The following is a 22,991-nucleotide window of genomic DNA, read 5'->3' as shown; positions in this document are numbered from 1 at the left end:
ATATATTTACAACCTTTTTAAAAAAGTCTGAATATAGATTCAAAAAACAAACAAAAAACTCGTACAAAATCAAACTCCGTTTATTTTGTTCCATTATTAATAGTAATCTAATTAGATAGATGTTTATAATAATGAAAAAATGCCATAAAATAATTTTATTAACCGCATATTTATTAATCTTTTTTATTGTACTTTACATTTACTTACCTCTCAAAAGTTATCAAAGATATGGTGTAAAATTTAGTTTAAAATTGATGGCACACTGTTTCTTTTGGTACTGGTTTTAATGTAATATTTATATAAACATTCCTTTTCTCCTTCGTTTGCTGCTCCCATTTAAGTAAACTACGACAATATATACCTATCATTCATATCACTGTATGCAACAAATACCTTTTCAGCGTAGATTCTATTCAGTGTCGAATCACTCAAAAGATGAAGTTATGAAAAACACTGATTTAATATATTTTTGGAAATATTTTGGTCACTAACTCGTTAACACCAATAGATTTATATCGCTTGGAACAAAAATTATATTGCTTAGTAAAAGACTAAGCAAATACTCATTAAACCACTTACCATTATTGCATCCTTTTACGACATACATCTTGGAGGATAGACAGAATTTAGGAAGCACTTTTTACACCCCATTAATTAAAAAATAAAATTGGTTAAAAATTGTGAATTCTAAGTGAATGAAATTTAGATTATTTATCTGTATTAAAATTAGAAACAAAATTTATAATCATTTGAAACCAAAATTAGAAATAAAATGAAGCAACTTTGTAGATAAAATAAATTGAATTTTAGACAGCCATAAAACAAATTTAAAAATTGTAAATACTTTCGCGACATGCGAATTAAAAATATAAATTTTAGACTTTTCACATATTTAAAAAGACATTTCTACACAACAATTTTGTAGGGTAAACAATTTTTTTTAGCTGTCTTTTTAAGTCAATTATTTTTGTAGTAATCATGTGTTTTGTAGTAATCATGATGCATTTTCGATCTTTCAATGTTTTTGTAAAAAACTTTTTTACACTTCGGTTGATGAACTGTTTTTGACATATTCACATTGTTTTAGCACATTTTTGGCAGTTTTAAAAAGTTATTAGAAATGCTTGGGGCGTGCTTTAACATCAAAAAAAAATTTTATTTCCATTGACCTCCATAAGAATCTTGATACCACTCCTGTTGTCCGCCACCACCATAATCATCACTATAATAATTTCCTTCATTTTTTAATGGTTGTTGTGGTATAGGTTGAGAATTCCAGCCGCCAGAGCCTTGATCATTTCCAAATCTCCTTTTAGGGACAGCTGATTGCTGCTGATCATATCCACCTTCCATTTTTCTTTTTGGAGCCATGGCACCTCTACTAAAAGATGCGCCTCGACCCCTAGGAACACTGCCTCCTCCACGAGACCCACCACCGCGAGATCCTCCTCCACGAGACCCTCCTCTTGGCATCCCTCTAGTAACATTAGGGCTACCTCTGGAAGAAAAACTTCCTCCCCGAGGACCTCCCCTTGAAGGTGCACCTCTTAGGGCACCACCTCCACGTTGAGGTTGAGGTGGTGGACCTCCATAATAATTATCATACGAAGAATCATCATAATTTCCATAGCCACCATTATTAAATCCATAATCATTATTATAACCACCAGATGGAAAATTACCATAACCTCCTCTCATTCCCCCATGACCTCCTCCTCTAACATTACCACCCTCTGACTGATTAAGAGAACCAAAACCAGATTGACCACGACGAGCTTCTTTTTTCTCAGTTTGTGGTTTAGCCAATGATACTTCAATTTTTAAGTCATCAAGATCTTGTCCATTTAACTCTTCAATTGCACGAACAGCATCATCTCGGTTAACAAAATGAATAAAAGCATAGTCCTTAAGTTTTTTAACTTTCTCTACTGCACCATACTGTTTAAAAAGTTCATTTAATTTCGTCTCTTCTATGGCTGGTGATAAGTTACGAACGTAAACAACTTTAACCTAGAACAAAAATTATTAATGAACTATTTTCAGAAAAAAAAAGTTTACAAAATACTGACAATTTAAATTTTAGTTTTACAACGAAATTCATAAAAAATTCACAAGAAATTGACAGATTTAATAGTATAAACATTTTAAACACCAACAGACTATACACTAAAACCAACCAACTTAAAGTTTGTAAGTCTTATTACCCTCAAATTCAATCTTTAGGTTGAAAGCCCTTGAACTGAGCTAACCTGAGCTAACTTTATTTCATAACCTAAATTTATAATAGCATTTTACACTGACTGATAAATCACCCAACACAATTTCATATACTTTCATTGTGATCGCCCTTAGCTAATTTAGCCATAACAATGGATATTATATACTGAGTCAGCCCTCAAAATTAGGCTCGGCATTTGGCAATGCTGACCTAACTACCAAGCTTAAAGTGTTTAAGGTTGACAAAGAATTGCCGACCTTGTTTTTATGTTTTATGGTAAGACCTGACCTTTTCATCAATTTTTTTTTGCTGTACTCTAAAAGATTGAGGTAAGCAAATTATTGCTTACCTCATTTTTCCTAATTCCGAAGGTTGTTGAGTTATGAATTAGTTATTCAATGAAACATGCTGTAATGATTTATGACTTATGCTTATTATGCTGTTTTTTTATCATAATTCAAAAATATATGGATTATATATTTATTTTATTAGAAAAGCATAACAAATAAATTTTTTTTTGAGAATTTTGATCTGAAATTTGAAAATTTAAAGATAGCATTTTGGAAGACAATGAAAACAAAGTCACAGATATAGTAAAACATGGTCTATTTGGAGAAGAGTATATTGGCAAGACAGAGGAACTTCAAAAACAACAGTATATAAGCAGCATGGTAGATAAGACAGGAAAACATGCAGGAGAGTAAATGCAACCAACAACAAATCCTTATACTGTAAGACTATTCATTTAATTTCAAATGAAGAAATAAAAGACTGCAAATTTTGTGCATATAATTGACAAGCCTAAAATGCTGGTAAGTTTTTAATAAACTGATATTTCTTGATATATTATATGGTATAATATATTACAAGATAGCAAAGAGGTACCATACATGTTTTTTTGATCCCCTTGGGTATGACAACAGTTTTGAAACAATGTAATGTACTTCTCAGAGAACTGTGGAGTAATGAACATGGAATTTCTGCATACATTTTCACAATAATGTTAATGCCTCTTGAGTCATTTCTATTAATTGCAAAGTTTATGAGATTTAATAAGTAAAATATACTAATACAATGAAATACATACTAAAATACTTCAAGGCAATAAACTAGCAGCTTTTAGAAACACAGAAGCAGTTATTGATACATTGTCAGCAATGCTTCATTGTTTCCAATATGGTTTGCATAAACAAATAGGTCCATCACATGGGTGAGTGCATATCTAAACTTATGTGCCTATGGCATCAAGGTAGGGACAACAATTTGTTCTAATCCTTAACACTTGTATAGTGGTAAGAATAATGGTAATAAATCAGACATCACTCCCTAATTACATTTTTTTTGAGATCAATTTAAATTTATAATGTATTTATAAATTTGAAAAATACAGCTAGTGAGTTACAATCCTAAATAGAACAAGGTAAATTTAAGGAATGTAACTCACTAACAATAATAACATTGTTATCATGTCTACTCTCCACATCTGTATAAGAATACAAAATTTCTGTATTCAGAAGATGCATTAAACACCATTTTCTATCCTCCAATACAATGATACTAAGTTTATTGTAGATAAGGTTGATTAACTTGCTCATACATTCACTGCACTGCAAAAGGTAAGATTAGTAACAATTTTTTTTTGTATTTGATTTTGATAAATGCAGAACAGCATCATCTACATCAAAATGCTTTACTCAGAACCAGAAACTTATGTTGCACATCACTTTTGGTAGGTTGGTTCAGAAAACAACATTTTTGAAAAATATTTACTGGCACCCCTAAATGTTTTTTATTTAATAACACTAGATTTGTATGACAAACTATGTTTTGTTGGGTCTTAAATTAAATGAAATTATATAAAAGTTTCATAAATAATTATTTAACAGTAAAAACAGAAATAATTTTACACCACATAAAAAATAACAATTTTCAACAAAAAATAAAACAAAAAACCAAAACAAAAAATAACTTTAAACAAAATTTTTAAATACTTTTTATGTTATAAAATGATTATCATTTTAAAAACTTTTATATTATTTTGCTTAATTTGAGACCCCACACAAAATACTTTTGGAAACATTTTCCTCTTATAACATTAGGACAGTTTATTGTTTGAGACCCCTAAAATTTTTTAAATCTAATGTTACTTTATTATATAGAACACATTATGGAAGTGTTTGTAGATATTTTTAAAAATATTTTGTTTATGAACCAATTTAACATATGGCCGACATAACAAATTTATCCTAATGCAATAAACATTATTTACTAGTGAATTTGTAAATAATGAGAATGATTGCCTACATAAAATATTGTTATTAGTTTTTATATTTTACATAAGAAAAGATATATGTATAAATTTGTTCTTTTAAATAAAGATTGTTAATAAAAGATTTTTATCAAACTTGTGAATTTAAACGAAAACAAAACAAAACAAAAAAAGCTTAAACTGTTAAAGCCAGGATAGCTCAGTTAGTTGAGCGCTGTTAAAGCTCGGATTTATTATCAGCTGTAGCAGCAGGATCGCAGGTTCAAATCCTGGCGCAGCCTACTCAGCATGAGTACTGTGTACACCTTGGTACATTGGAAACTTGCCTCGATAAGCTCTGCTGTTACAATATTTCCTTATCACCTGGTAAATAAGTAATCTAATTGAGTAAAAGAAAATGATCATTTATCAATTTTATATTTACTCTTTGGCTGCTAAAACAAGCACTGAATATAAAAGTAAAAATAAAATTTATTTTTAAACAATTTCTAATAAGTTTCAGCTGTCACTTATTAAATATTTTTGTATGCTGAGCCAGATTTAAAGAAATACAATAAAGGACCATTAGGAAATTACACATTTTCTTAAATGGATCAACAACCTGACAAAGCAATAAGTTTCAACTATGTCAAACTATTTATTATTTACCTTACACCAATATTTTTTCTTAAAAACTGAAAAAAAAAATTATATTTTCTTTTTGCAACTATTTCAAGCTATGTAGTTATTAATAGTATATTTTGAAAACATTATCATCAAATTGTTCTTTTCGTATACCTATGTTACTTTGAAAGATATGGAGCTTTTAAATAATTAGGTAGTAATTCTAATAATAAACTATAAATAATAAAATTCTAAATAAACCTTAAACTAAGTTTTTGTTGAGATTAAAAACATTTTTATTGAATCAAAATTTTGTATTTGACAAAATGGAAGGTGGTACACTTAAAAAAGATTTCTTATTGCTTTAAGACTGTATATTTGTTAGCCGCAATTTTAAGAAACAGTGGAAAAAAAAAATTAATGTATCATAATTAATTTATGCCACGAAATGAAAGAAATTAATTTGTTTAAAAAAAAAAAAAAATTTAATATTTTAAATTAAAAAAAAAAAAAAAAAGTACAAATATAATTGCATAATAGTTAAACAAATAGTTGCTAATAAACAAATAAACTTTTATATGTAAATAGCAATTGAAGTTTATTTTACTGAACAGAAAAAAATAGCCTATTAGATATGCACATAATTTAAAATGATCATGAATGTTTAAAATTAAACCATGACAAACAAGATGTTATGTATGAAGCACATGGTTGGATATTTAGAATTATGGATTTGATATTAGATTGTTCAGCTGATAACACGAACTATTAAATGAAAAACAATGACAACATGATTATCTATATAGATAACTTTTAGGATTTAAGTTTTCAACTTATAAGAGTAAAGAAAATGACTATGGTTGTTTAATACCTCATTTCTTACCATATTGACACTTTACAAGATGACAGAATAATTGGAATAAAATTCAATTAAAATGTAGTTGACAGGTGAAACACATTTGATTTAAACAAAAATAAACAGTATAAACTTTTAGCTTAAAATATGAACCAACTGTTGCGAAAATTTTATACTACCTAAAATTAGTTGTTTGAATGCTTATTATTACTATTATTATATATGTAAATATAACTATTTTGTTGCTGTAAATATAAAATAGAACAACTTCTATTAAAAATTATAAATAAAAAACATTACCTTGGACATAACATTATCATCAGGTTCCTCTACTGGATCAGCCCAATCAACAGTTGGAGTAATATTACCAAAAACTTTAATTCTTCCAGTCATAAACCGACGTCTTGCTAAAGATGCATCTTTATGTGTTGTAAATTCCAGAAAAGCAAAACCTCTGTTCTTTGATTTATCTTCAGATGATATATACACTATCACATCACTCAAATTTTCAACTTTAGAAGCAAACTCATCAAATATCTGTTGCTTTGTTTTTGATTTTGGAATTGACCCAACAAACAACCGATTGTTAGCCTGAGATAAACAAACACCAAGTGTTTTTCCATCCCTGACTTGTTTTCCATCCATTTCCTTTACAGCCAAAGTAGCAGCTTCCTTGGTTGTATAAGTACAAAATGCAAAACCTTTATTAAGTCCTGAAAAAGGATCAACCATAATGCGAAGATCATAAATAGTACCATGCGGTTCAAACATAGGAACAAGCTCATCTTCATACATATCACGTGGAAGCTTGCCAATGAAAATTTGTGAACAGAATTTCTTAAAACAAAATGTTTAACAAATCAATACAAAATATATATGTATATAAAAACATCAGTTATAGCTATTTTTATATTTAAACATTCAAAACAAATAAAATTATTTAAATTTCAAAGACCTTGTTTAAAATATTTATTGTTTGTAATGAGCTTATAATAAATTTAATTATCTTACTGCTTTGATACATAAATAGTTTTATGACTTAGCAAATCAAAAATTTATTTAAGACTTGCCAAGGTTGTGGTTAAAGATGAACTTCTTAAAATATCAAGACCCATTTAAATTTGTTGGGTTTTTAAGGTTGTTTTTAACACAAATTTAGTATACAAAATAATAAAATAATGGATTTTTCAATAGTTTTAACTTACATTGCATTATTGTGTTTAAACTGCTTCTATTTGCAACAACTGCAGTAAATAATACTGTTATCTTTATCACAAAAATATTTTTACATGCAAACTTTAATGTCAATACATATTACAAAAAAAATACCATATTGTAATTATGATACATGATAATCACTTTCATAAATTGTTTACCAGGAAAACACAAGGTTGTATATCATGATAGACCACAACCAACCATTAATAAGTAAAACTGTGTCTACACGCATTTTTACACAATTGCTTGTGTTTTTAATTTCACTAAATAAAATTTAATGAAGTGTTACTTGTTAAAATTCTGAATAGTTTCTGAAACTAAAAAGATACTTTCTTGTTTATCACAAACTGTGTTGCTATGTTATACATATATATTTTATATTTTGGTTCACTCCCAACAAGGCTGGAAGCAACCACAATTAAGTTGGTAGTTACTAGAAAACTAAGAATGAGTTATTGATTTTGTATATTGTTGTGTAATTTGTAGAATATAATTGTTGAGTTTTTTTTAGATTTTATGATTCTTTTTTAGTGATTATTTTCTGAAAAATTAACAAACATTAAAACAGTAAGAATATGACATAGAGGAACCAAAACATGCATGTTAAGAATGAAAATTGCAAATTGAAGAGATATATCTTCAAAAATGTGCATTTACAAGTTGAAGAAATTTAATAATTAATATGAACTAATGAAACTAAAAGAACAATAAGATGGCCTGTGGTCTAATATGTAATGCCTGTAAAATGCAATACCAACAGTTTAAGATTTTTTACGGCTAATATTGAAAAGAAATAATGTATCAATCATGAATTACACAAAGGAAGTAGTTTTAGCAACAGTTTAAAAACTTTTATTTTGCGAAATAACCGTGAAGACAGACGATAGTCTGTCCAATAACAATGTAATTTTGTTATTTTATTTGAAATAAGCAAATGAAATTATATAATTTTTTAATGATATTTTAGTCCCAACACAACATATAAATGCAGTTTAGTTGCTAAATACACAAAAAAAAATTTCAGTGTTCATTTGAAGACAAGGCACTCAATTTGGTTGTTAATCCTAACTCATAAACTTCACTAACTTGTAACTTTTTTAAAGTTAAATATTGATGGTAACACTATAATTTCAACTTTTCAATATAGTTAGCAATAAGATCAAATTTCTAATTTTGTTCACTTAGAAATTGTTTAGCTTCAATAAGTCTTTAAATTTTTAACAAGAAAGGGGCAACAGAGATATCTATGCTTGTTTTGTTTATCAGGCACTTTAATTTTTGATCTAGACATAAGATATGTAACACACATAAAACAATACATTTCCACTTTTCGAGGATTCAACCCCCTCATTTTATTTGTAGAATCATCCTCAGAATCATCAGAATCATCCTGTAGAATCGCCTCAGAACATAATTTGTTACTTTAAAAATTTGCAACTAAGTTTTTATAAAAGGAATAAGAGATACGCGTTAACTTACAAATGAGCAATATAGAGTGATTTACAATGAGTTGTTATCACAAAGCATTAATGGAAAACTAAAAAAACGCTTCATTAAAAATACAGCTAAAAAATTTAGCCTTTGCACCAAACCAATCAGTAACCTTTGACATCGTGGACAAGAAAGTATGGCATCAGACATGTGCTCCAAAAAAAAAGGAAGATGTGAACAAAGAAAAAATAAATAAAAAAGCCATTAACTGAAAAGAAGAATCAGTTAAATCCCTTAGAACAAGCGTAAAATGATTCGATCATTGGCAGAATCTTTGAATATTTTGAGTGTGCACGTCAACTGTGAAACCTTTTTTAAAAGATCAAAATAAGAAGCATGGTATTAAATTTATTCTTTCTCACTTACAATTATTCGCATTCGAATTAATCACAATGGTACAATTCAGTTTGTAAATATGTTTAACTCAATTCATGTAGATGAAAAATGGTTCTATATTGACAGAAGAATCAGGACGATACTACTTGGAGATTGATGAACCTGTCTCAGGATGACTTTTAAATATTTGTTTTATTTGTCAGCCATCAAACAGTCCAGATATGAATATCCTAGATTTAGGATATTTTAGAGCACTACAAAGAAAATATTTCAGTAACAGCCTCTCTGATGTTAACAAGATAAGCAACTGTAAATTTGACAAAATGGAAGGTGGAACAATTAAAAAAGATTTCTTATTGCTTTAAGACTGTTAGCCGCATTTGTTAGCCGCAATTTTAAGAAACAGTGGAAAAAAAAAATTAATGTATCATAATTAATTTATGCCACGAAATGAAAGAAATTAATTTGTTTAAAAAAAAAAAAAAAAAAGTAAAATAAACATATTTTGTGGTAATTTATTTTATTGCGGTAGTTTAAAAAAAGTTTATGTCCTTAAATAATAATAAAAAAATAAAGATAATTTTATGCCTCAAAACCACAAAAACATTTTTATTTAAAACAAGGCCTGTCATGCATCTTTTAATGTTAGCTAGCTAGAATCTTTAGTCAGAAAGTTATATTTTCTATTGGTTAGCTGGCAAATAATTACGATGAGATGATACGGTTTTTATTTAATAAAAAAAAAGTTATTTATCTAAAAATATTTAGTTATTGATAAGTACTTGTTAACTGTGATAAATTAAAAAACTTTTTAATTAGTGGGTATGTACTTTTATATATACTCTTGCCCTCTTTATAGCTTTTGCATGCTATTTAAAGACCCCTTCCCATATGAGTGTACATACTTTATGGAGGACCTCTTTCGAAAAAGATAACCACAAGAAAATTGACAATGATGTTGCCTATAAATTAGATAAAGCCTTCACATTAAATTTATGTTTTTAATAAAAATATTCTTTTGGCATAAAAAATAAAATAATTTATTTACAAGTACTCCTGCTTTTGAGTAAATTATATCTTAAGAATATTATCTAATTTTTTATTCTAAATAAAATGATTATAACAAATAAACCATTTTGACCAACTACTTTACTGAGCACTGTTTGATATGGTTAAAGTATGTTGTCAATATTGACTTGAATGCTGGTCTTTTTACAATCAAAATATTTTTGCATTCTTTGTTCTTCTCTCATGTAATTTTGAGAATGTTTACATTTGCTGTACAATAATTTACAAAATTGCTGAGAGCTCAGAAGTCTCCTACTGTACCAGGGTGTCGGCCAATATTGAAAGACGAACTTTTCTAATTTTTTTTTGTTTACACTATCTGTTTTACCAGATTTGATTTAAAGTGTCAACTTCAGAGTAAACAGACTTTTTGACAAGATTCTTTTTTTAAATTCTTTTTGATTGCAATTAAATAAACATTAAAACACACATTGAAATTAAGAGAAGTTCATTAAACTAGAGCAGAATAAAATATTTCATTATTTGAGGCCTTACCACAGAAAGAGTTGAATTTTAGATTACACTAAAATTCAACTCAATTTTCTGATTATAGCACGAATATTTTTGGTGTTTTCTTGCACAACACACAAATGGAATCAATAATTATGTAATAATTTTTGCCTCAACCTAAAGTATGTTTTATGAGTATTAACTATTGTTGATTATTAAAAATTGTATTATTAATTCTTATTTAATAATATTATCATAAATTATTATTTTTATTTCATTGATAATATAGTCGTTCACTGCGACTACAGCTATATTTAATTGATCTAGCCATAGGGCTAACTAAACTAAATTGGAATAGCTGCAGTGGAGTGTATGTATATAAACTGAGTTTATATTTAGCTAGGCACTAATTTTATCAAAAGTTTTTATCTAGATTTTAAATCTTAAAAAATATTTTTGGATGCATGTTTAAGGGACCAATGCCAATACAGAGAATGTAAGTCATTGGTTGCTACTTCCTGTGGGTTTTAAAAAAAAAAAAAATTAAAATTGAGTTTAAAAAAGTAATTAAATGTTTTAATTGTTTCAGTAATGCTTCTTTTAGTACGCCTCTAACATATATAACAGGGCTTGAAAAAATGAACTTTTTTGTTCTAGACAATTTGTCCCTTAAATACTAAAGTTTGGCAGTCATGTCTGACAAAGCCTAACAAGAAAATTTATTTTAATAAAATATTTTGTTTTTACAACTCGACTATAGCAGTTTGCATGTTTTGACAATATTAGGTGTTTCAAAAAGTAACAAATTACTTCCAAGGGCTCTAAAAAGTCCATGCGGGATTTTTATTAAAAGGCCTATATATGCGGGAAATTTACCATATATGCTTGATGTAAAGGCCTATACGAATATATATATATATATATATATATATATATATATATATATATATATATATATATATATATATATATATATATATATATATATATATATATATATATAATAACTGACCTTATTCTAACAAATCATTAATATAAACCAACAAGTTGAGATAATTACTATTTGTAATTAATAATATTATTTGTAATACATCAAAATAAAAAATGGCAACAACACGATGCAGCGACCATGTTTTTGTTTTGATTTTCTTAAAACACAACTTTACCGCAAGCAAATACGATTAGTATTTTATTGTTTGAAGAACATAGCCTAACAAAAAATTAAAAATCAAAGATTTTAATTTTTCTATTAAGAGACCTTGTTAAGAAGCGTTACGCAGCTTGCATTTTGCCTGCGAAAAGGCGATTTGCAGTTTTGCGCCACGTAAAAACTTTTTATCTTTTAGAATATTTAAATATCTTTTGATGTTGTTAACGTTTATTTAAAAGAAATAAAGTCGTAAGTAAAAGCATTTAACCGCAATTGTAAACTAATAGATTTTTTGTTAAAGATTTGTTTAATAATTTTTGTTGTTGTTGTTAAAAATTAGTTAAAAAAAAAGAAGATGTTTCGAGTTGTATTAAGGAATTAAATATATATTTCCTTTTAAATATAAAATTATTTTTAGTCATAATAGTTTAAAAAATGCGCGATTTATTTTGATGCAAAATATTTTACTAATAAGATATTTTGTTTATTGTTAATTCAATAACGTAAAGTTTTAATGACGTTCGTTTAATTTATGAAAATAAATTATGATCATGAATATGTTATCGGTAACTGAAAAATATCAACAACAAAAAAACAACTCTTTATTGTTTAAAAACATTTTAAAAAAGAGTTTACAAATTAAAATAAGAAAAAATTTATTAACAGTTAATAAAATAACCAAAAACCATCTGTAAAATTATAAGAAAATAAACAAACATTATATTACGTTTCATGAAAAAAATATTTTTTTTTCAAAATAAAATTTAGTTCATATTTGAAAAAAAAAAAAAGAATGATTTTTTAAATAAGAACTTAGATTTCATTTGTAACTTTTGTTATAATGAGAAAAAAAAAATTGTTTGATTTTTAACGCGTTAATAAAATAACTTTAATTACAATGCGGTACTTGAAATGACGCAATATAACTTCTAACAATGCAAAATATATTTGCTGAGTTACTTTGAAATGCGTTACGCGTTTTCGCTACGCTGCGAAATCTTGTAACAAGGCCTGTATTACTATATAATGATATATATTTTAGTATATAATAATATAAATTAATTTAAATTTTATATAATTTTTTTTCTAAAATAAATATTGAAAATTTTGAAAAATAAGAAAATTCTTTTTAGTGTATGCTTTTGTTTAATTCAGTTTTTTAACTTTTTTTTAACATTTTCGTATAAACTCACAACAGCTAAAATGCCGCTCTAAAAATGGTGTCGTTATTGACTTAGTTTGAACATAAAAATTTTTATAATGTAGTTTCATTTAGCAGTTCATTATCCTTTCTTTAATCTGTCTGAGGACAGGTTATTACGGAGTGATTTCTTTGTTTACATACAATAATATAAACTGTATAAAAATAAAAAACTTTATTTATTATTAAAGAAGTTTATATCTGTTTTGAAATGTTACAAAAATGCAAAACAAGAGTTTGATCCTTATTTATATAAAACTTAATTTAAAATTGAACACTAAATCATTTTTCTTAAATGAATTAAAACGCAATACCATTACCATATAGCAACTGTATTGCGTTTTTCATAAAAAAAAGATCATAATACGCCTCAAAACATCTACTTTGTTTTCAGAGCAATATTATTATTATTATGCAAAATACTAATATAATTGTGCTCAAAGTTGAAGACTTTAAATCAAGTGATTAATAAAATTTAATTTGTGCTAACATAAATATTTTATAAGATTTTGGAATTTTTTTAAAATGTAGAAAAAATTAAAATTTGCTAAAAGGCCCATATTTAGATGAAATAGTGAAAAGCCCTGACGGGAATCCCGCTTAGCCTCTGGGGCCACCACACCTCTGATTACTTCTTATGTAATTTCATTTATATTAATATGTATTTTTTATGATAAACATTTTCAAACCTTTTCTATGATTAACTTTATTAACACTTTTAGTACTAAAACAAACATTACATTAAGATAACTTAAATTTAACAGTGTTATAAAAAGTACTGGTTTTTATAAGCATTAAAATAACTTTAATGTTAAAATTTTTATAAAATAAATTTAAGAGGGGTTTTAAAAGCTAAAATATTTTTCTACAATTTATAAAAATCATTGGACAATAAAACAAATTAATACTAAAATATACTTTAAATTATAATAAACAATTGTAATGCTTTAATATAAATAATAAAAACCAGACTGCCTAATTCAAAAAAACAAAAAAAAATTAACAGTTTAGCATCTTGAGTGAAAGAAAAGAGTGAAAAAAAAAAAAAGATGTATTTTGTGAATGCACTGTTTATTCAACTTCATTTTCTGTTAAATATAAAAAATAAAAACTAAAAAAAAAATGAAGTTTAAATACTAAACTGAATTTATTAATAATTTTGGAACAAATATGGTTCTTATAAAATAAGTGCACATAAAATGTGTCAGACAAAATGACTAGATGTTTTTTGCAGGACAATGTCCAATGTCCGGTGGCTATTTTGAGCCCTGGAAAAATCCCTGCAGGCATTATTTGGATATATAACCATATTAATGTCAATGCATGTACAATACACTTCAACTGCGGCTATATAAGTCTTATGACTTGGATAGTGTATCTTTTTATTGGACTGTGTGTCGAAGTGTGGCAAGACAATTTAAACCATGAACACTGATTTAATGAAACAGTCAATTTGTCATATTGCAAAATATCAACAGTAAAAACTTTCAAATTATTGTTTGCTTAAAGGGATCCCAAACCTTTGAGCTATTTTTGTGTTCACAATAAAGAATGATAAAAAAAAAAAAAAAAAATGCTTGGGCTGAATTTTTTGATTAAAACAAAAGAATAAATGAATACCAAGAAAAACTAACTTTTTTAAGTTGAAGCTCGCCTTCGTTGTTTTATTGTAGGCCTAAAAGTCAGCATAATATACCCACTAATCTACATACTTGATAATTTGTTTAAACGTGTTTTATTCCTAAGAGTTTTAGTACATGATGTCATTGTTTTCTTGTGTTTGCTTAAAAGATCGATTACGTAAACAATTAAAAGCCAATGACGTCACGTACTAAAACTATTAGAAATAATACGCGCTTGAATAAATTATTAAGCCTGTAGATTGGTGTGTATATTATGCTGACTTTTAGGCCTAGAATAAAATGGAAAAGGCAAGCTTCGACTTAAATAAAAAAGTTAGTTTTTCTTGGTATTTATTTATTTTCTAATGATTAAATGATGATATCTAATAGATAATGATATCCAATGAAGTTAAGAATTTAATGTTATAGTTGTAAAATGAAAATTTGAGCACGACGAATGGACAACACAATATCAAATTTTGATTATAAATCGAAAATTGATTTATTATAAACATTTTTTTGAAATGATTTTTTTTAAGGCATGGAAATGAAATTTTTAAATTTTAACATACATATTGTATATGAAACTATTAATTTATTTAATAATTTTTTCAATTTAAATTGATAAACGACTGCAACAATTTATTCAATAAACAACAATTGCAACAATTTATTTGATAAACAACCACTTTGACAAAATATTTAAACTGTTTTTAACTTAAAAACAAACTTTTTTCATTACTTCTGCCAACAGGAGGCAATAATTTTGCCTCTAATTCGACAGTTGGATTTTAACAATTTGATTAAATAAAACTCTTAAACAAAACAATTTTAAACATATACTATTAGTAGCATGTGTCATAATAATAGCATAGCACTAAATTTGATTAAATAAACAACTATTAAATTTAGTAAATAAGTTAATTCTATCCATAAAACTTTTTAAAAATAAAACATTCGAGGGAAATAAATTAAAATTTACCTTTTCACCAGTACCTGGAACAGGACCTTCCCAATGTGGAGGGGGTCCACCATACTTTCTTTGCCCAGTAGTAATATCTAGTGTATAACCAGTTCTGTCTAGCAGTTGTTTTACTTTTTCTTCATGTGGACCCTGTTTAATTTCTGCAGCTTCAGATTTAGTAACACCAGCACCAACCGAAGGAGTCGGAATAGAATCTTTATTTTTCATTTTAGCTCGATAGGTTTTCATAACTCCGCATAAAAAAGCACTTTTATTTTGCACATGAGACAAATCGCTTTTACAAAATTGTTCTAACACATTACTTGCATCATCCTCATTAAACTCTTTTAGCGCTTCCAAAGCTCTGTCATCCAGTTCATCTACTCGCAAAACACCTAAAAAGTAATAATTAATTTATCAAATAATCTGTACTAAAAATCACGTTAACTGATTTGTATTAATCACTGAGCATCTTTAGCTGTTTTTACAGCGTTTTAAGCCAAAAACAATAGGATTTTTAAATTATTAAAAAATTGAACATTGTCAAAACAAAACCTATATAACCATTCAGAACTTAATAGCAGTAGTGTCCTTTAGAGAAAGAGAATCAGCATTTTTAAATAAGAACTAAAGCGTATTATTTGTTGTTTTATAAAGTCTTTTGTTTGTTTAATAATATTATTAAACATTGGTTGTACAATACACCTTAATGGTTGTAGTGGTAGGCTTGCAGTATTTTTGACATGCACTGCTGTGGTTAAAATCCCTGCAATAGCACTGTTTCAAAAAAATTCTTTGGACATTATATATATATATATATATATATATATATATATATATATATATATATATATATATATATATATATATATATATATATATATATATAAATAATATATAGAAAATATATATATAATATATATATATAATATATGTAAGATATATAAATAATGTAAAAAGATACTATAAATCATAAAAACAACAACAAAAAAAAAGCATTTTGTTTTAAGTTGCAAAAAAACTTATTTGTTCAACTTTTAGGAAAATAGTTTTTTTTATTTATTATAATTACAAAAACTTATCTAGTATTTATTTAAAGCATTCTTTTCACTATTTTTATTTTAATTTAAATACAAAAAAATTTTAAATTTAGAAAAAATTTAAAATGACTATTCTGCCAGTACTTTTTTGTGCACTGGCATTAAATTTCAAACAGAGGAGACCGACAGATGGTCTAATATATATAATATACATATATAATGATAATATATACTCTAACAAACAAAAGGGAGATTTTTTTTTTAAAAACTTAAAATTTCAGAAAAATCAAAACATTGGCAGATTTTTGTTACGCATATGTCATGATAGAGATACTTATGTTATCAACACTCAGTCCTAATAAGCTACAGATGGTCTGAAGAGACTTATGGTCTGAGACTTGATAAAGAAAAAAATTAATACGCTTGTATAAAAAGTGTGGCTGTGGAGGCAAGAAATAAAAAAAGAAGCTTGTAGCTAGCAAAAACTTTGAAACTATATTTGGACAATTAAAAGTCTTTTTTGCTATAAATATAAATGAATGAGAAAACTGTATGTTTTGAATTAAAGGACAGATTTAAACACTTGAAAAATAATAATATTGACAGAGCACTAAACCAATGAGCTATCAATATAAGTTATGCATGCAAAAGAAAAACAAACGACTTTATATATCTCTTATAAGCTCTATGTATGCAGAATAGGCAGGCACTTATGCATTTTTTTTGTAATGAATTCTTTTCCTACTGTTCACTAAAAAATATTGAAGAAAATAAGTAATAAGTAAAGAAATGATCGATCTGGAATAGATGAGTATAGAAATAGTTGATTTGGTGAAGACCGGTATTTTAAAAATCCAGTCAGCTAAGATATAAGTAAGGAAAATTATAGAAAATGTTAGTGTAAAATAAACTAACTAAGACCCATATTTTTCTGGGTCTGGTCAGCTATTAAAATATTTAACACACACACACAAATATTAACATAGTCAAAAAATCAACTCAGTAATTTATATAACTAATTTTATACTAAGTATAACTTTGTTGTATTAAAATCAGCTTTAAAAACTGACTAAAGAGCCCATTTATATGTGATTGTATGATTCAAATTATGTGGTAATCATATGATTCAATTTTAAAGTGAAGTTTTATGACACCCATATTATTTGTTCATCAAAACGTAAATCATCAAATCAAAATGTAAATGCCAGAAAGGCAACTTGAAGTAGTTTCCCGATGAACCTGCTCATGGTGAAACAAGTTGTTGAAGAAAAAAATTAGATGAGTGTTTTTACTAATTTATTATTTATTAAGTGGAACAATTGATTTATTTATTATATTTGACACAGCCTTAACTACATTTTTTTAATTCAAATTTTATAATTTTGAAATTACAATTTTAGTTGAAATTATTTAATTTAAGGAATTAAATTAATAGATTGATGAGATTAGATTAAAAGCTTAACATCTATAACATGTATCTACATATTTTTTTAATATATCTCCTAATGACTAGTTTTAATAGCATTGGAGAGTCTGCACATTGACATTAGCTAAATTTTAAATTTAAACAATAAGTTAAATATAACTGGAATATAAACAAGAAAAAAAATTTTTAACACAAAATAATTAGCATAAAACAAATAAAATGCATAATTTCGGCTTTTATGGAAACATTTTTTTCTTGGCCAAAATCTGTGCCACGTTTTTTAAGACTGTTTTGCATTAGTGCTATTCTAACATGTTTAGTGGTCTCAGTTTTTAGAATTTGATATCGACTTAGATATTATTTAAAAAGAAGAGTTGAACTTTTTATTAGGGCTAGTTTTTTTTTATAGTTGGTAACATTTTTATCGATTTTACTGTTGTTAAAAACTTTGTTGATTAAGCCCCAAGCTTTTAGCCAAGGTATGTTGGTTCATTTTTTAAAACTATTTGCAACTGTTAAAAACATTTTTTTTTGCCACCTGCCAAATTTCACCCAAAAATTTGGATGCTCAAATACACTTCTAGGTTGCTCTAGATGGGTATATATTTTTGGCCAAACCAACCTAATTAAACCACAAAAATTTGTTTATGTTATCACATATAGTAAATATGAACATAACTAATATCATAAGAAAAAATTAATGATTATTCACTAATTAAATTATTGTCATTTAGTAGTAAATAAATACAGTTTTTTTTCCTTCATAATTTTCATTGTCAACACACTTTTAATAATTAAAAACAGAAATATTATTTGAAATATAGCGAAAGTTGAGTAATTGTTTAGGATGTCCTTATTTTCCAAGTGTATCACACATAAATTAAATAAGATAAATTTTAACTATATTAGTCTATTATTTAACAAATTAAACTAATAATTAATCTGAGTTGATAGCTTAGATTAATGATTAATATGTACATTTCAATAACTTAGTGACTGAATTATGGATAAGTAACTTATTGTTTGAACTAATAGTAATACTTATTATATTGTTACACATTGAAACAATTAGTTATTTGTGTTTATCTGTATTTGGTATATAAAATACACGATATTCTTTGTCTTAAAAAAGTCAACGATAGACTAAAATCAATGAATAAATTTTCAGGATAAGTTTTTTTTTTTTGATTAGTTCCAGGTTATTGTTTTTTTGTAGTGTTATGTGACCCCAAAAAAAAAAGTTTTTTTAATGGTAAAGCTAAAAATTATGTAACTTCTACTTTTGCACTACCTTCACAAATAAATATTGATTGAACAGCGAACAGCATTACAAGTGGTAGGAATGGGTATATACTTTTTATATTCACAAACAATGGTGAGTTATTTAAAAAATACTTAACATGTTGAAGAACAATAGTCTCATAATTGGTATATTTTTACATAATTCAGGTAATGCATCTTTTAAAAAGATCACAAACTTAGGCAAAAAAACTTTTTAAGGTTCGCAGACTCCAAATATTTTATAAAATTTTGAAATGAGCCATTTATTAATGTTCATTTCTCATCATTAACAGCACATTACAAACTGTTCAAAGTAGTTTAGGTACACTTTTGCATATTCTTCAGTAGTCTCATCTTCTGACCATATGAATGCTCTAACTTCAAAAACTATTGAATCTTTGGCATCTGCAGTTTATGGCACAAAGGCGTTGAATTATTTAAGTTTTTAAGGACAAAAATTAGACAAAATAATAATAAAAAAAAATAACAATAAAACTCAAATATAATGCCAAATAAGAGTGATTTTTTGCTTAAAAAATTATGTTTCTGATAGAGGAGAATTAAATTACAATTTTGAAAATTTCAAAAAATGAAAAAACATATTCAAATGATAAATTAAAGCATGTTTTTATGAAATTTCTTAACAGGTTATATTCCAATGCTAATATTGTATATAGGGCAATACATTCACCATTTTTACTGATATTCATTAAATGCGGCCAAGCTTTGATAGGAAAAGTACTTAGATTTCAAGAATATAAAGCATATCATAAAAAGAAAACTCCAAAGCATTCTATTGATGAAGAAATTAAAGCAATTCGTTGTTCAAAAAAGCTTTAAACTGAGAAAATAAAAAATTTAATTATATTCAAACCAAAAAATTTGTTCTCAATTTCCTTATTTGGCGAGCAATCTGAATCTCTAGAATGGTATGAACAAATGACATTAAATTTGTTCTTAAGGAAAAAAATCCTCCAAACTGTCCTGAGCAGCAAGTTATTGAAAGTTATTGGTCAATTATAGAAGGCATGTTATTGAAAAGCAAGAAAGTAGCTACAAATAAAAAAGAATTTAAGAAAAAATGGATAGCCGCCTCAAAAAAGTAACTTAAAGCAAGATCCAGCAGATGATGTCAAGTACTTGTAAAGATATTCAGTTTTTATCTTACCACTCGAGAAAAAATGTGAAAAATTATTGAAATAAATAATTCAATCAGCTTCATTGTGTGAAAAAATTACAAAGATCTGTTAAGTAGTTTTCACATAATTAACAATTAAAAGGTGCTGAATTTCACCATGTTCAATCAATACTATAAAATTTTACACTACCAGAAAGTGTTTACATTAATAGTGCTCGCTTGATCTAAATTAAAGGGAAAAAAAAGAAACACTTTTTATTATTTTATTGAGTTGATTAGAATGATTTATTAATGAAGCTAAATTCTTTTTTTTTTAATTTAAATTAGATGTGCTACTTTATTAGTTACTTATTTTATTTTTAAAAAATTGTTTAGACAGGTTAGTATAAGATTTTTGTAATTTTACTAAAGTTACTATAATTTTTTAGATTTACCTTTTTATTGACGCCATCTTTACCACTGCCATTTAGTGCCAACAATTTTATGAGAAGGCCTCCATAGGAAGTTTTTGTTCATTTTTGTTTTTTGATTTTATTTAGATGTCCTTTTTATAAAAAATAGGCTTGTCAAGATATGATTTTATGGTTTGGGGCAAAAACCCCCTGTGCCTAAATCAAGATGAGTCTATTGTATATGGAGGCAAAGACTTACCTAAATTTAAATTTCAGCCTTCTAGTGGCAGAAAGGATGGCAGGAAAGGTGGTAAAAGTAAAGGCAAAAAAACAAACATATTTGTTAATCACCTATCTGTTAACCTATGCATACACTTATTAATATGTGTATGTAGATAAATTTATAAGTGTATATACATCAACTATTGGTAGATGTATGTATAGTGTTTTTATAAGTTTATATTTGTATTTAGTCTTTTTGTGTATTAGGTTTTTATATTTTTATAGTTAGTTTTTTGTATAAAATTTGTGCTTTATCAAAAATATTGCTTTTCAATAGAAAAAGTTATATTTGAGCTTTTAGAGCCACCCTGTCTACCCAAGGTGTAGTGGGTTTGAAAAATTTCTCTCTTGCACCCTCTTTATGTTCTTAAATTGGATTTGTTATCCTTAAAAGTTTCTTTTTTGATGATAAATGGTATACATTTAGTTGTAAAAATTGATTTAACAATGATATTAAGTGGAGGGGCAAATATTGCCACCTGATGTCAAATAAACTTCTGTCCACCCAACCCAAGGTATCTCAATCATATTTAATGATTACCTGGTAGAATATATTTTTAAAATCCAAAAAAAAAAGTTTAAAATTTCAATAAAAAATTAATGTTTTCTTAAAAGAAATCAAGATTTTGAACATATTAGAGGATATTGTAGATGCCCCTCTAATGCCCCAAAGCCCTTTTTATATACATTTATTCTTTTATCCTTTTATACATACTTAGGCATTTCCTTTGATACCAAGTTGTATGAATTTTGATAAGAATTGGCAAAGTTATGACAAAGTTAAGGAAAACTCATAATTTGGTCACGGTTTCTTTAACAAATCCATATATCAAAAATTTGGTATTTAAAACATCAAAATTTTTTGTATAATTGTTCGATTTTGATAATTTTTCCCCCTTGAAAATACTGTTTTTAAGGTCTTTCCATTGATATATGACAATCTAATATTTTATTATTTTAAAAACTTTATGTCACATACCTAAAAATAAAAAATCAGAATTTACTTCTGATTTTTTATTAAATTATAGATAAATATAAGATCAAAGCTTAGAAATTTTTTATGGCAAGGGTATAAATATATACAGTTCTTTAAAACTGGAACTCAAAGCTCTTAAATCGATCTAACTAAAAGAACTACTTGATTGTGCAAATTTAGTCAGAAAAACCAAAGATTATCAATAATAACCGTAAAAGCACAACCCACCAAGTAAACTTTATTAATTCAAATAAATTTATTTAGATAATTTTTGACTTTTAACTTGCAAACACTAATAATAGGTAAAGATTTTCTGTAGTTAACAGCAATAAATTTTCGTTTATAGGAAAACTAATTAAACACTTCAAACATCATTTGCTTCTCACTATTTTAATATATTTTACTGTTTTTTTACATCTATAAGAATAAAAAGTACCTGATTGGTGAATCTCATCAAGCTTCTTTGCAATAAGTTGACAGATCCCCTGCCCGAGCAAATTATCATACATTTCGGAAAACTTATGCGCTTCCTCAGACATGATTAAGAGTTTTTTTGATAATCAACTTTGAAACCTCGAGTTAAAAAGAAATGGCCATTTCGCTATTCTAAGATTTAAGAAAGAAATCGAGGTCACACGGAAAATATAAAGTCAGCTTTAGAAACCAATACTTTATAATATGTTAGGTGTGGCAAAAATTTACTGGTGCACTGTGGGAGTTATCTTTTGATAATACGAATTTAAGATATATATCGAAAAAAAAAATCAGTTGCTTATTTCCTTTTATTTACGGAATTCAAGAGTAAAGAACGCCAAACTTAATGATCATTCTCTTCCCCTATTTTATCAAAGCTAAAGATAATTGTTCTATAATATGAAATTTTATAAACTTTATTTGTAAGCGTTCTAAAAATATCAGCTGTTAAAGTTTGATTAGCCTTATCTATATCTAAATCATTTTACTTAAACTAAGTATATACTAAAGGCAGCCACTGCGAGGCCAGGGCGTTT

General features: G+C 26.4%; 1 protein-coding gene across 1 annotated transcript; it reads right to left on the bottom strand.

Moving 5' to 3' along the window:
* Positions 1-782: 782 nt before the first annotated feature.
* On the bottom strand, positions 783-22,673 carry LOC100214123 (heterogeneous nuclear ribonucleoprotein Q). Its single transcript, XM_065793540.1, has 4 exons — positions 22,418-22,673; positions 15,465-15,841; positions 6,247-6,783; positions 783-2,010 (listed from the first exon to the last, which is right to left on the bottom strand). The coding sequence occupies exons 1-4, from the start codon at positions 22,518-22,520 to the stop codon at positions 1,156-1,158; spliced, it is 1,872 nt and encodes a 623-aa protein (XP_065649612.1). The 5' UTR covers positions 22,521-22,673; the 3' UTR covers positions 783-1,155.
* Between the last annotated feature and the right edge of the window lie 318 nt (positions 22,674-22,991).

This window comes from Hydra vulgaris, chromosome 03, assembly GCF_038396675.1.
Source record: "Hydra vulgaris chromosome 03, alternate assembly HydraT2T_AEP".
Taxonomy (NCBI): Eukaryota; Metazoa; Cnidaria; class Hydrozoa; order Anthoathecata; family Hydridae; genus Hydra; species Hydra vulgaris.
The sequence above is the reverse complement of the archived record's forward strand: the minus strand, read 5'-3'. Positions and strand labels throughout refer to the sequence as shown.